This window comes from Mercenaria mercenaria, chromosome 8 (genome assembly GCF_021730395.1).
Source record: "Mercenaria mercenaria strain notata chromosome 8, MADL_Memer_1, whole genome shotgun sequence".
NCBI lineage: Eukaryota > Metazoa > Mollusca > Bivalvia > Venerida > Veneridae > Mercenaria > Mercenaria mercenaria.
Genome location: NC_069368.1, coordinates 36,041,633 through 36,058,284, shown reverse-complemented (window position 1 = coordinate 36,058,284; position 16,652 = coordinate 36,041,633). Strand labels below are relative to the sequence as shown.

General features: G+C 35.7%; 1 protein-coding gene across 1 annotated transcript in view; it reads right to left on the bottom strand.

The window, feature by feature from the left end:
- LOC123566580 (uncharacterized) overlaps nt 1–16,652 on the bottom strand; it is a 36,830-nt gene that overhangs the window by 3,486 nt on the left and 16,692 nt on the right. Inside the window, exons 7-8 of the mRNA XM_045360824.2 lie at nt 14,357–14,446; nt 6,979–7,083 (exon numbers count right to left, since the gene is read on the bottom strand). Coding sequence (XP_045216759.2) covers nt 6,979–7,083; nt 14,357–14,446 — 195 coding nt within the window. The remainder of the gene's footprint in view (nt 1–6,978; nt 7,084–14,356; nt 14,447–16,652) is intronic.

The following is a 16,652-nucleotide window of genomic DNA, read 5'->3' as shown; positions in this document are numbered from 1 at the left end:
TGGCTTGAACAGTCTTGCTTCTATATATAATTGAGCCGCGACATGAGAAAACCAACATAGTGGCTTTGCATCCGCGCAGTCAGGTCAGGATCCATGCTGTTCGCTTTCAAAGCCTATAGCAATTAGAGAAACTGTTAGCAAACAGCATGGATCCTGACCAGACTGCGCAGATGCGCAGGCTGGATCCATGCTGGTCGCAAACCCACTCTATATTATATATTAAGCTTTGCACCTTTTGGAAACATTTCATAGTTGTCATGACATAATTCTGTATAAAATGTTCCTGTAATTGTATAGGAGAGATCGCCCTGACGTCACGCATCAACACCTGTTTATCTGGCGGTGGGCAAAACAAAATGTTTTTACATTGTTTGTGTATGGATCTGAATTTTCAATTTTAAATAACTTTTTCGTTCATATATGGATTTTTAAAATTTAAAAAGTTTTGAATTGCTTACGATTTTCATATTTTCTTATTCAAATATTTTTTGAAAATGAGTAACCGTTTTAAATGACATTTGATTTTAATAGCGGCGTAGCGATGCTCCAAACTTTTAGAAAAAAACACTGTAAGTTAAGCGTTCATAATTAATCCATTTTATATCAAAATAATATTTAAAAGTTATCAATAAATTGCTTGTTTTATATTCTTTCCATTGATCAAAAAATTATTGATATCATTTGTGTTTTAAGAAAGTTTAAGCTGTAGAAAAACATCACTGTTAACAGAAAAACATGGACGCTCGGCGTCTGACCACCCGATCTTTGTCTTATCAGTTCTAAAAATAGAATATACAACGGATTTGTATACAAACATGATCTCTCCTATAATGACCCTAGATTTAGTCCAACTAGATGCATGGCCCAAGGACATTAGTGCCCTTTCTTACGGTCACTATACGGTCATATGTTATCTGTTCACAATACATGACTTAACTAAACTTTCCAATGACCTTGGGTTGGCAGTAATTTTTATGCCCTTAATGCACATTTATTTCTAAGTCAAGGGCCATAACCCTGATCTTGTGAAGTGAAATCCCAAAAAAACACAGGTGTACAACTTTACATAACATCCCTTTATGATTTAATGACTGTAGGTCAAACACTTTTTAGATACATGCAACACAAACTTATAAGCCTTTTATGTATACTTTTTTTCTTAGTCAAGGGCCGTACCACCGGTCCAGCTTAGTGGAATCATAAAACATAACCCAAGTTTTCACAATGATTTGAACAATTTTGATGAAAATGGGAACAGCAATTTCTGACAAGATGATTCTTTTTAATGTTTTCACTATAAACATGCAGGGAAAAGAGACCACACCTTCTGGTGGCCATGTTTTGGACAAATCAAAATAATATGAACATCCTTTGTAGACAGTCTCCCAATGATCTTATGTGTAAAATTATCTTTTAAAGTTTCCACTAAACTAGCATTATTAGTGCTTTCAATTGACTAAATGATACCGCCAATAACACCATCTTTTTATACAAATAAAAACCTGTTTACAATTGTAGGTCAAAAAGGGGCCCTAAATATACTAAAAATGGTAATTGTAAATTAAATCAAGCTTGAGCTGTTTATCTGTGTACCAAAAATGAATTAATTCCATTCCTCCTTTCAAACATTATCTAATGGATATCCACATGATGCAAAATTCTAAATTAGAAAAATGCCACAAGTCTGACAATAACTTGGTCTGTATTTTAAGATAGTATACCTGTGAACTTCAAGTGAAATCAATCAAGTTATCCATTTAAGATTAACTAAACTGAAAACTTTTTTTTTAATACAAAAAGGGACCATAACCCTTCCAAAAATTATAACAAAATCAGACTTAGCCTGCATTTCATGACCATAAGATCCCTGTGTGCTTAAAATGAATACAATTTTACTTCAAGAGTATCTAAACAGAGAAACAAATTTTCTTACAAATTGGTGGATTGTGACCAAAATCCAACCTAACCTGCACTTTACTAGCCCGCCCACATAGTTCAATAGGGAGAGCACAGATCTATGGATCACGGGGTCGTGAGTTCGATCCCCGGGCGAGGCAGTATGTTCTCCGTGACTATTTGATAAAAGACATTGTATCTGAAATCATTCGTCCTCCACCTCTGATTCATGTGGGGAAGTTGACAATTACTTGCAGAGAACAGGTTTGTACTTGTACAGAATCCAGGAATACTGGTTAGGTAAACTGCCTGCTGTTATACAACTGAAATACTATTGAAAACTGGCATTAAACCCAAAACAAACAAACCATTCATCCTGTCAAAAGTTATGGAATGGACGTCAACATTTTGCAAAATTTTAATTCAGAAAAGGGTTACATTCTGACAAAGAATGGCTGATTGAACATGATCTGTATAATATTATACCTGTGTATTTAAAATGAAATAAAACAAGAGAGCCATGAAGGCCCTGTATCGCTCATCTGACCTATTGACCTAAAGATCATCAAGATTAACATTCTGACCAAGTTTCATTCAGATATGGTCATAAATGTGGCCTCTAGCGTGTTAACTAGCTTTTCCTTTGATTTGACCTGGTGACCTAGTTTTTTTATCCCACATGACCCAGATTCGAACTTGACCTAAAGATTATCAAGGTTAACATTCTGACCAAGTTTCATGAAGATACAGTCTTAAATGTGGCCTCTAGAGTGTTAACAATCTTTTCCATTGATTTGACTTGGTGACCTAGTTTTTGACCCCACCTGACCCAGATTTAAACTTGACCTAAAGATCATCAACATTAACATTCTGACCAAGTTTCATTAAGATACTCTCATAAATGTGGCTTATACAGTGTTAACTAGCTTTTCCTTTGATTTGACCCGGTGACCTAGCTTTTGGCCCCATCTGACCCAGATTTAAAGCTGACCTAAAGACCATCAAGATTAACATTCTGACCAAGTTTCATTAAGATATGTCATAAATGTGGCCTCTAAAGTGCTTACTAACTTCTCCTTTGATTTGACCCGGTGACCTAGTTTTTGACCCCACATGACCCAGATTTGAACTTGACCTAAAGATCATCAAGATTAACATTCTGACTAAGTTTCATGAAAGTTAAGTCATAAATGTGGCTTCTAGAGTGTTAACAAGTTTTTCCTTTGATTTGACCAAGTGACCTAGGTTTTGACCCCACCTGACCCAGATTTGAACTTGATCTAAAGATCATCAAGTTTAACATTCTGACCAAGTTTCATTAAGATATGGTCATAAATGTGACCTCTAGAGTGTTAACTAGCTTTTCCTTTGATTCGACCTGGTGACCTAGTTTTTGACCCTACATGACCCAGATTCAAACTGGACCTGAAGATCATTAAGATTAACATTCTGACTAAGTTTCATGAAGATACAGTCATAAATGTGGCCTCTACAGTGTTAACAAGCTTTTCCTTTGATTTGACCTGGTGACCTAGTTTTTGACCCCAGATGACCCATTACCGAACTCGTCCAAGATTTTATTGAGGGTAACATTCTGACCAAGTTTCATTAAGACTGGGCCAAAATTGTGACCTCTAGAGTGTTAACAAGCTTTTCCTTTGATTTGACCTAGTGACCTAGTTTTTGACCCCAGATGACCTAATATCGAACTCGTCCAAGATTTTATTGAGGGTAACATTCTGACCAAGTTTCATTAAGATTGGGCCAAAATTGTGACCTCTAGAGTGTTAACAGTCAAATTGTTGACGACGGACGGACGGATGGACGACGAAGGACGATGGACACAGGGCAATCATAAAAGCTCACCTTGAGCACTTCGTGCTCAGGTGAGCTAAAAAAAAATTAAGTCAAAAAAGGACCATAACTCTACCAAAAGTTGGTGGATTGTAACTGAAATCGAAATTAGCCTGCATTTTATAATCATATAACTGACTACCAAGTTATCTGGCTGTGCTCTAAGTACTGAGCTAACTTGGTGTGCAAACCTGTGTGCTCTAACTATCAAGTTAACTGGGTGCAGTCTACAAAGTGAGCTGACTGGTGGGTGTGTTCTAACTATCAAGTTAACTGGTTGCTCTCCACAGAATGCACCTTACGTATCAAGCTAACTGGATGTACTACCAACTTAACTGAATGCACCCTACCTACTAAACTCACTAGTGGATGTGCTCCCACTACAAAGTTAACTGCATGCTCTCTTACAGATGCAATCTACCTACTGAGCTATTTTGGTATGCTCATACTACCAAGCTAATTTTGTGCACTCTACCTAGTGAGCTAAATGAGTGCACTCTACCTACCAAGCTAATTGGATGTGCTCTGACTACCAAGCCAACCTTGTGCAATTTACCTACCAAACTAACTAGAAGATGCTTTTGTAAAAAAGCGCATGTCTCCCCCAATGCATAGTCGTACAGGCAAGAAGTCAATAAGGGACAGGAGCGAAAGTCAAAGAGACACTGATGGTTGGCTGCAATAGGGATCATCTACTTGGTATGTCCAGTCATCCCAAGTTTCAACATTCTAGGCCTAGTGGTTCTCCAGTTATTGTTCAGACTCCTGTGACCTTGACCTTTGACCAAGTGACCCCAAAATCAATAGAGGTCATCTACTCTGCATGTCCAATTAAGTTTCAACATTCTGCGTCAAGTGGTTCTCAAGTTATTGATTGGAAAGAGTTTTCTATGTTCAGCCCCTTGTGACCTTGACCTTTGATAGAGTGACCCCAAAAACAATAGGGGTCATGCATCTACTCTGTAAGTCCTATCATCCTATGAAGTTTGAAGGTTCTAGGTCAAAGTTTTCTCAAGTTATTGACCAGAAATAGATTTCCATTTTATGTCCGCTGTCACCTTGACCTTTTATGGACTGATCCCAAAATCTATAGAGGCCATCTACTCTGTATGTCCAATCATCCTATGAAGTTTCAACATTCTGGGTCAAGTGGTTCTCAAGTTATTGATCGGAAATGGTTTTCCATCTTCAGGCCCCTGTGACCTTGACCTTTAACAGAGTGACCCCAAAATCAATAGGGGTCATCTAGTCTGCATGTCCAATCATCCTATGAAGTTTCAACATTCTGGGTCATGTGGTTCTCAAGGTACTAACCGGAAACGGTTTTCCATGTTCAGGCCCCTGTGACCTTGACCTTTAATAGAGTGACCCCAAAATCAATAGGGGTCATCTACTCTGCATGACCAATCATCCTATGAAGTTTCAACATTCTGGGTCAAGTGGTTCTCAAGTTACTGACCACAAACGGTTATCCATGTTCAGGACACTGTGACCTTGACCTTAAATAGAGTGACACCAAAATCAATAGGGGCCATCTACTTTGCATGACCAATCATCCTATGAAGTTTCAACATTCTGGGTCAAGTGGTTCTCAAGTTATTGATCCGAAATTGTTTTCAATGTTCAGGCCCCTGTGACCTTGATCTTTGACAGATTGACCCCAAAAATCAATAGGGGTCATCTACTCTGCATGAACAATCATCCTATGAAGTTTCAACATTCTGGGTCAAGTGGTTCTCAAGTTACTGACCACAAACGGTTATCCATGTTCAGGACACTGTGACCTTGACCTTAAATAGAGTGACCCCAAAATCAATAGGGGCCATCTACTTTGCATGACCAATCATCCTATGAAGTTTCAACATTCTGGGTCAAATGAATCTCAAGTTATTGATCGGAAATTGTTTTCAATGTTCAGGCCTCTGTGACCTTGACCTTTGATGGAGTGACCCCAAAACAATTAGGGTCGTCTACTCCAGCAGCCCTACCAACCTATGAAGTTTGAAGGTTCTAGGTCAAATGGTTCTCCTGTTATTGGTCGGAAATAAAGTGTGACGTACGGATGGATGGACATACGGACAAGGCAAAAACAACTACTTTTTTGCCCATTGCATGTGCTCTAACAACTACCCAGCATTGTGTGCTCTAACTACCAAGCTAAGCTGAATGTGCTCTAACTACCAAGCTAAGCTGAATGTACTCTAACTACCACGCTATGTGTTATCTACCTACCAAGCTAAATTGGTGTTCTTTAACTACAAAACTAAACTAGGTGTGTGCTCTACCTACCAAGCTTGGTTTGTATGCTCTAACTACCAAGCTAACTGGGTGTTCTAAACCTACCAACCTTCTTGAGTGTGCTTTCACTACCAAACTAACTGGGTGTGCTCTACCTACCAAGCTAACTGGGTGTGCTCTACCTACCAAGCTTACTAGGTGTGCTCTACCTACCAAGCTAACTTGGTGTGCTCTACCTACCAAGCTAACTGGGTGTTCTCAACCAACCAACCTTCTTGGGTGTGCTTTCACTACCAAACTAACTGGGTGTGCTCTTCCTACCAAGCTAACTGGGTGTGCTCTACCTACCAAGCCTACTAGGTGTGCTCTACCTACCAAGCTAACTTGGTGTGCTCTACCTACCAAGCTAACTGGGTGTTCTCAACCTACCAACCTTCTTGGGAGTGCTTTAACTACCAAACTAAACTGGGTGTGCTCTTCCTACCAAGCTAACTGGGTGTGCTCTACCTACCAAGCTAACTGGGTGTGCTCTACCTACCAAGCTAACTTGTGTGCTCTACCTACCAAGCTAACTGGGTGTGTTCTACCTACCAAGCTTACTAGGTGTGCTCTAATGACCATGCAAACTGCACTCTTCTATGAATAGAAGCTTTCACTGTTACTAAGTTGGTTTATTTTGACCCCTGGATTGTTTGCTTTTTATTTGTTTTAGCACAGTATTTCATTTATGTAAGGCATACAATTAACCTAACCAGTGTTCCTGGATTCTGTGCCTGCATTCTGCAAGTTAATGTCAACTTCTTGACAAAAATCAGAGATTGAGGTGAATAATATCTTTTACCATATCATCACAGAGAACATATGCCTCACCCTGGGATCAAACTCATGATCCGGGGGTCTGTAGATTATGCTCTTCTGAGCTAGGTGAGTGAGTGGGCTGACACCTAGACATATTAATTATCTATTACAATACAGGCAATCAATACTTACAACTTCCTGAAAAAACAAGGGGACAGGTTTCTTGTACTTTACTACAGCATCCTTGAGAATGTCTACTGCCTCTTCAACTCTTCCAAGTTCTATATATGCCAGTATCTTAAAAAGTAGAATTAAAATGGACTGATTGATAGCAAATATATTAAACAAGAGCTGTAACAAAGGGCAACACACACAACTATTTCAATGCTGGGTAGTGAAATAGGGCACATCTGAAGACTGGAGTGTCTAATGACTTCGATGTGCATGACAATATTTGACAAAAGTTTAAATGTAGTTATCAATAACAGAAAATAGATTGAAAGTGTGTCAAAACATAAACTATGTATTAAACAGACATAATTCATGGAATATTTCTGCAAGAGTAATGCACCATGGGTCAAATCATGTGACTAGTAAGGTGGAACAACTATATCATGTTTGAATCAAATCCGATCAAATGATGGAGAATGAAAGTGCATCAAAACTTTAACATGTTTAAGTAAACAGTGGCATAATTCAAAATATATTTGCACTAGACTTATAGATGTGTAATATGATGAGGGTGATGATGTGAAACAACCATTTTAAGTTTGAATCAAATTCATTTAGTAAAAACAGAGATATAGTGGAAAGGCATACAAATTAAATTGAAATTTTAAGTAAAATGGGGATATTATTCATATTAAAATATTAGAGCAAGAATTACCAACTGTGTGTCATATGATGAGAACAATGATGTGAACGAACTATTTTAAGTTTGAATCAAATCCATAATGTTATATCAAAGAATAATATACAAATGTAGTCTGAATGCCTCAAATTCTAGGTAAAAGAAGGCATAGCTCATGCAATGTTGGTGCAACAGTTATGGCTCTCATGTCATATATCATGGATGATGATGCGGAACAAGTATTTTAAGTTTGAATCAAATCCATGCAGTAATGCCAGAAATAGAGTGAAAAGAAACTTTTGGTTTGGGAGTTATGGTCCTTGTGTCATAGAGTGTAGATGGTGATGTGGAACAATTATTTTAAGTTTGAATCAAATCCCTTGAGTAATAACAGAGATACAGGGTAAACGCATCAAAATTAACCTGAACTTCTAGGTAAAATGGCGGCATTTTTTTTTAATGCACTGAAGCTATGTACCTTAAAGGCCTAGATTCACTACTATATAAGTGTCCCCCCCCCCCCCCCCAAATCCAATATACAACTCCCATCTTATCTGCTGCTTATCAGCGATTATGTAACAGTAACTGATTAGAGGGCAATTAGCACAGCAGGGACCCCAACTAGACCATGAAGATGTGTGCAATGGAGTTGAAAGAAATTATTTTTTCTTCAGTGAATGTGGAATGATAATAATAATAATAATTATTATTATTTTGATATTATATAGATAATAATAACTACTACTTTAATGTTATAATAATAATAATAAAAATAATCATAATCATTATTATTAATTATCATTATTATCATTATTATTATTATTATTATTATATTACATATAGGATGATAAAAGATACAGTATTAATATTGAAAATAATAATGATAATAAAACACAAGTATAGTGAAAACTTCATGAGTTCTTTGTGTTGACAAACAATTTTTTTCGAATTGGAAATTGATTTTATTGTATTCATGTAATTAACATTATTTGAATACAAAATTATTGTGTTCCATCTATACTCAATTTTCCTTTTCAGTATGTTGCCAAAGTGACTTTTTTCATGCTTTGCTTTGTAACTTTGAAATGCACATTCTGTTTTCAGTTCTAGACAAATGTTATTTACAGTATTCTGCAAGCTTTAGATGAGTGAAAGTCACATTTTTCTAAAATATCACAATTCTCCAGACAGAATTTGAAAAAATAAAAACTTGCATATTTCTTTTAGTAAGTTTCTCATTATTTCATTATTGTGAAAATAAGTTTCTGATTATTTTATTATTGTGTTTGATCAACAAATATTTTTCTTTACATAGAAATGCCAAAAATAACTAGTATAACTTTAAAACTTATCAATTATTCATTAATTTAAAATAAATTACATAATTTCCCCTTCTCACTAATAGATACACTTGTAAGGTAGACTGGCTCTCCAATAAACAATGACCCTTGTTTATTGGAGCCATACTGTGATGGTCATTAGCCCCCAACTGTGCTGGTGAAGACAAAAAACCCTTGGCCCACTGCCAAAATCTAGGCCTTTAAAGGCCTAGATTCACTACTATATAAGTGTCCCCCCCCCCCCCCAAATCCAATATACAACTCCCATCTTATCTGCTGCTTATCAGCGATTATGTAACAGTAACTGATTAGAGGGCAATTAGCACAGCAGGGACCCCAACTAGACCATGAAGATGTGTGCAATGGAGTTGAAAGAAATTATTTTTTCTTCAGTGAATGTGGAATGATAATAATAATAATAATTATTATTATTTTGATATTATATAGATAATAATAACTACTACTTTAATGTTATAATAATAATAATAAAAATAATCATAATCATTATTATTAATTATCATTATTATCATATTATTATTATTATTATTATATTACATATAGGATGATAAAAGATACAGTATTAATATTGAAAATAATAATGATAATAAAACACAAGTATAGTGAAAACTTCATGAGTTCTTTGTGTTGACAAACAATTTTTTTCGAATTGGAAATTGATTTTATTGTATTCATGTAATTAACATTATTTGAATACAAAATTATTGTGTTCCATCTATACTCAATTTTCCTTTTCAGTGTGTTGCCAAAAGTGACTTTTTCATGCTTTGCTTTGTAACTTTGAAATGCACATTCTGTTTTCAGTTCTAGACAAATGTTATTTACAGTATTCTGCAAGCTTTAGATGAGTGAAAGTCACATTTTTCTAAAATATCACAATTCTCCAGACAGAATTTGAAAAAATAAAAACTTGCATATTTCTTTTAGTAAGTTTCTCATTATTTCATTATTGTGAAAATAAGTTTCTGATTATTTTATTATTGTGTTTGATCAACAAATATTTTTCTTTACATAGAAATGCCAAAAATAACTAGTATAAGTTTAAAACTTATCAATTATTCATTAATTTAAAATAAATTACATAATTTCCCCTTCTCACTAATAGATACACTTGTAAGGTAGACTGGCTCTCCAATAAACAATGACCCTTGTTTATTGGAGCCATACTGTGATGGTCATTAGCCCCCAACTGTGCTGGTGAAGACAAAAAACCCTTGGCCCACTGCCAAAATCTAGGCCTTTAAGTCTGATGATGTGCATGATCATGTGAAACAACTTTTTTTATGTTTGAATCAAATTCATGAAGTAACTAGAGCTGCTTTTGAGAAAAGCGCATGTCTCCCACAACTGCCTAATCATCTGAATAGTAGTATATGAGTCAACCATGCGCCAAGACCTCAACTGCCTTATCAGACTTTCAGTGCTTTGATTATCAAAAACAAGTTTCAAGGGCCATAATTCCGAAGTGCCTGGGCCGATTTGGCTAGTTATCGAACTTGGCCGAGGACTTATTGGCAAACACATTTTGTTCAAGTTTTGCAAACACATTTTGTTCAAGTTTGGTGAAGACCGGATGAGAAATGGTCGACTGAGTGTGGACAAGATCTGTGACAGACACACACACAGACAGGAGTAAATCAATATGTCTTCCACATCACTGTGTGGTGGGAGAATGATAACACAGAAAAGTGAACATGCACCAAAATTTTAACCTGAAATTCTAAGTTTAAGGGGGGATAATTCATGAAATGTTGGTGAAATAATCATGGCCCTTGGTTTGGTTATGATTAGGCATACTGTGAAATCATTATTATTCATGGAGGATTAATTTTCGTGGATTTCGTGGTTCAGCTCAACCACGAAATTAAGTCCCAACAAACAAATTATATCCACGATAATGTAAATTGTCCTCAATGTCTCCAGAAAAGACACCATAGCCGTCTGATCTGGTTCGTAGTTGTGTGCATGCGGCAGTACTGATCTGCAGCTTTCGTGTAGTTTATGGAGGCTCCATCAACGATAAACATAGGTATGCATCGTAACAAAACAAGACTATTTCATTCAGACATTTACCCGTGGTTTGTTTATGACAAAAGTAGATAATAAAAATAGAAGTTTGACATAGCGTCACGTGTCAACCGCACTATGCTGCGATTGTTATTTGAATTTTTTCGCCCGCTCTATAATGTTTATGTTTATATTTACTGACATGTAGTAAACTACTACTACTTTGGGACTATTAAATATTATAAATTAATTGCTAGATTTGCGTCCGATGCATTATTACTCAATTCACATTACACGTTTCTCGGCAGGAAATAACACATGCACAAGTTCAACACAGTTTGTAATTTTAGAAGCAGACACGCAATCATTTTGAAAAAAACATCAACATTCGGATGGAAGTCTAGCAATCGTGTGCAAAAACACATTTTTAGCAACATAAAATCAGTAAATCTATAATAGTTTTTCTTTTCATTTGCAATACAATACTAGTAACTAGTTCTTGTTAATGATCAATGTGATGAACTTTATATTTGTTTCGTTGTGCAAGACTATATCCCAGGCGCTACAGTTAAAAAACTTTTGACACTTTTTAATGGGCGCCGACTTTTCTTATTGAATATTTCACAGTTTCATTAAGTTTTGCAAATTAAGGGTTGTATAATTATAGATAACGCGGATGATCACTCGCTAATCTCCCGCGGCGTAGATTGCAAATTCGGTAACCATGGTAGCACTGTTTGACACGCGTAGGTTTCACATGTAAGAATAAAATGATATACTAGATCTACTCCTGTGGAAATTATGAAAATATTTTTTTCAAAAATTGAAAATCCACGAATTTACGTCCCCATGAAACAGCCATTTTGGCCAAAACCACAAAATTTTGTGCCAATGAAATTAAATGATTTCACAGTAACCATTTTAAGTTTGAAGCAAATTCTCCAAGTAATGACAGAGATAAAGTGAATGTACAGCTTCGTAAAGACAAACTAAAAGAACATTTATTTTTCTTGGCATACACAGACAAGAGGGCAGCGATGGCTCTTGTTTGCTCACCCATGTTTCACATCAGATCTAAAACAGGTAGCAAGTTTGATAGCGAATCAATCAAGCAATATTTCTGCTAAATTATTTTGGAATCTGTCTTGCAGACTCTCAAGAAAAGATTTTCACAGGTTTCCATAGAGCCAAGGAACCCGTGTTCCCACTTGCTTAAGTTGGGGGGTGAAAACTTGAGTTTTTCTAGCACTTTTGCTACGGGGGTTTTTGGGAACACTGTGAACATAAAATTTTGTGAAATTATTCTAAAATAGAAAACAAGTAAAGGAGATGTCCTTTGAAGATTCTTCTATGTTTTAGTTGTTGTGGTACCTACAAACTATTTGAACAAGTTTGAAATAGGACCACCCAGGGATCATTCCAATAAAATTTAATTGATACTGGCTGAGCAGTTTAGGAGGAAATATCATTTCAAGAAAGGCAGATACTTACTAACAGAAGATGGATAGTGAGTGGTTACAATAGCTAAAATCATGGATATGGAAATACATGTATCTGCTAATACAGATGTTCTGCTTTGTTTTATCAGATATTTGCATACATATCTAACAAAGTGGCAGATATGACATACAAGAGGGCCATAATGGCCCTATATCGCTCACCTGTCATCATTGCACTTAAGGACAAGAAGGTCAAAAATCATAATCAAGATCAATAAAAAGAATCATGAGAAAATATAGTTGAAATTTTCTTAAAGGTACAGATATGTCAAATACACTTATAAATTGGAGGTACCATCCATGTTGTACCACAGGAAAGTGGTCTCGGGTTTTTTCCTACGGCCAATAATAAAAAAGTTACTAAATAAGCTATTTATAGTAACATAAAAGGGAAGTAATTAAAAACAATTATTGTAAATGAACAAAAGAAGGATCTGCCAAATAAAAACAAGAGCACTGCAATGCAATGCAAATGCAGAGCAATATACACACAAGACAAAGTCATATGACCTTTGACCCCTAAGTGTGACCTTGACCTTGAAGTGAGCCATCCGAAACATGCGCTCTGTACATCATTCTGATCAGGTGAACATTTGTGTCAGGTTTCTTTGAAATCCTTCAAGGGGTTAAAGAGTTACAGAGCAGAAGGGAAATTGCTAACCAACAGATAAAAAGGAATCGAGATCTTATGGTGATACAAGTTGTGTGCAAGTTTGGTTAAAATCAAATCATAAATGAAGCTGCTATTGTGCAGACAATGTCAAAATAGTTAATTCTGACCCTTTCAGGAGCCATAACTCTGGAACTCATTATGGGATCTGGCCAGTTCAAGAAAGAAACCAAGATCTTATGGTGACACAAGTTTTTGTGCAAGTCTGATTAAATTCAAATCATAAATGAAGCTGCTATTATGCAGACAAGGTCAAAATAGCTAATTCTGGCCCTATGAGGGGCCATAACTCTGGAACCCATAATGGAATCTGGCCAGTTCAAGAAAGGAATCAAGATCTTGTGGTGATACAAGCTCTGTGCATGTGTGGTTAAAATTAAATCATAAATGAAGCTGCTATTGCGCAGACAAGGTCGAAATAGCTAATTTTGGCCCTTTCAGGGGCCATAACTCTGAAACCCATTATGGGATCTGGCCGGTTCAAGAAAGGAACTGAAATCTTATGGTAACACAAGTTTTGTGCAAGTTTGATTAAATTCAAATCATAAATGAAGCTGCTATTGTGCAGACAAGGTCAAAATAGCTAATTTTGGCCCTTTCAGTGGCCATAACTCTGGAACCCATTATGGGATCTGGCCAGTTCAAGAAAGGAACCAAGATCTTATGGTGATACAACTTGTGTGCCAGTTTGGTAAAAATCAAATCATAAATAAAGCTGCTATTGTGCAGACAAGGTCAAAATAGCTAATTTTGGCCCTTTCAGGGGCCATAACTCTGGAACCCATAATGGCATCTGGCCAGTTCAAGAAAGGAACCAAGATCTTATGGTGATACAAGTTGTGTGCAAGTTTGGTTAAAATAAAATTATAAATGAAACCATTATCGTGCAGACAAGAAATTGTGGATGGACGATCACAAAAGCTCATCCTGTCACTATGTGACAGGTGAGCTAATAAAAGAATAATAATCTACCAATTTTCTACTTGTCCTCCACAAAGGACTGACATGGTGGAAACAATATTCATTTTGTGATCTTTGTGAGAACGTTAATTTTGCAAAGCTTACTTAATTAACTTATCACCTCTTGGGTGGCAGTCCAAGGTTTCCTTTGTTAACCTACCCAGGTGATTTAACAAAACATGTATGCACTCATATGAAAAAAATATGTATGAACTGGAAAGATTACCTTCATATTTGGTATTGTCGAGATAAACTTTTTACTACAAACATGAAATATTGGGAGTTGTAATATTTCCAACATCAGTTCCACTTCATCCTGAAGAATAAACCTATGACATAAATAATATCATACATAACAACCACTGATGAAACACTTCTTATTTTGTCCAAATTTAAACATTTAGATTTGTAGGCAAGCACATATAAATGCTTTTCTATTTCTCCACTGGAAGTGAGTGATATAATCAAACTCAGCAAATACTGACACATATATCAGAGGAACACATTGATGCTTCCTGTGTCAGATTTCTCAAGTGCAAATGATCATGTGCATTGTGTGATATAGCATCTTTAAGAGGAATAAAGTCTATAACCATCTTGTGCAAATGATCATCTGCATTGTGTGATATAGCTTCTTTTAGATGAATAAATTCTATAACCATCTTGTGCAAATGATCACGTGCATTGTGTGATATAGCTTCTTTAAGAGGAATAAAGTCTATAACCATCTTGTGCAAATGATTACGTGCATTGTGTGATATTGCATCGTTAAGAGGAATAAAGTCTATAACCATCTTGTGCAAATGATCATCTGCATTGTGTGATATAGCATCTTTAAAGAGGAATAAAGTCTATAACCATCTTGTGCAAATGATCATCTGCATTGTGTGATATAGCATCTTTAAGAGGAATAAAGTCTATAACCATCTTGTGCAAATGATCATGTGCATTGTGTGATATAGCTTCTTTAAGAGGAATAAAGTCTATAACCATCTTGTGCAAATGATCATGTGCATTGTGTGATATAGCATCTTTAAGAGGAATAAAGTCTATAACCATCTTGTGCAAATGACCATGTGCATTGTGTGATATAGCTTCTTTTAGATGAATAAATTCTATAACCATCATATGCAAATGATCATGTGCACTGTGTGATATAGCTTCTTTAAGAGGAATAAATTCTATAATCATCATAATTTATGCAAACGATCGTGTGAATTGTGTGATACAGCTTCTTTAAGAGGTATAAAGTCTATAACCATCTCGTGCAAATGATCATGTGCATTGTGTGATATAGCTTCTTTAAGAGGTATAAAGTTTATAACCATCTCATGCAAATGATCATGTGCATTGTGTGATATAGCTTCTTTAAGAGGTATAAAGTCTATAAGCATCTTGTGCAAATGATCACATGTCTTGTGTGATATAGCTTCTTTAAGAGGTATAAAGTCTATAACCATCTCGTGCAAATGATCACATGTCTTGTGTGATATAGCTTCTTTAAGAGGAATAAAGTCTATAAGCATCTCGTGCAAATGATCACATGTCTTGTGTGATATAGCTTCTTTAAGAGGTATAAAGTCTATAACCATCTCGTGCAAATGATCACATGTCTTGTGTGATATAGCTTCTTTAAGAGGAATAAAGTCTATAACCATCTTGTGCAAATGATCACATGTCTTGGGTGATATAGCTTCTTTAAGAGGTATAAAGTCTATAAGCATCTTGTGCAAATGATCACATGTCTTGTGTGATATAGCTTCTTTAAGAGGTATAAAGTCTATAACCATCTCGTGCAAATGATCACATGTCTTGTGTGATATAGCTTCTTTAAGAGGAATAAAGTCTATAAGCATCTTGTGCAAATGATCACATGTCTTGTGTGATATAGCTTCTTTAAGAGGTATAAAGTCTATAAGCATCTTGTGCAAATGATCACATGTCTTGTGTGATATAGCTTCTTTAAGAGGAATAAAGTCTATAACCATCTTGTGCAAATGATCACATGTCTTGTGTGATATAGCTTCTTTAAGAGGTATAAAGTCTATAAGCATCTTGTGCAAATGATCACATGTCTTGTGTGATATAGCTTCTTTAAGAGGTATAAAGTCTATAAGCATCTTGTGCAAATGATCACATGTCTTGTGTGATATAGCTTCTTTAAGAGGTATAAAGTCTATAACCATCTCGTGCAAATGATCACATGTCTTGTGTGATATAGCTTCTTTAAGAGGAATAAAGTCTATAAGCATCTTGTGCAAATGATCATATGTCTTGTGTGATACAGCGCGCTCGACTATTCGAAGAATTGATTGAAGAATGGGGTCAAAATATTTCCACGGATATTCAGACAAAAGAAATAAATAGATTAGACAAACAATGTTCCTATATTACTTTGATTTCGATAAGTCTTGCACTAAATGGCAAGATATGAGGCAATTTCAAAGTCAAAAAAGGGCCATATTAAATTCAGTTAAAATAGTTATGTACTCTTGCCTACAGATGGAAATCATAATGATAAA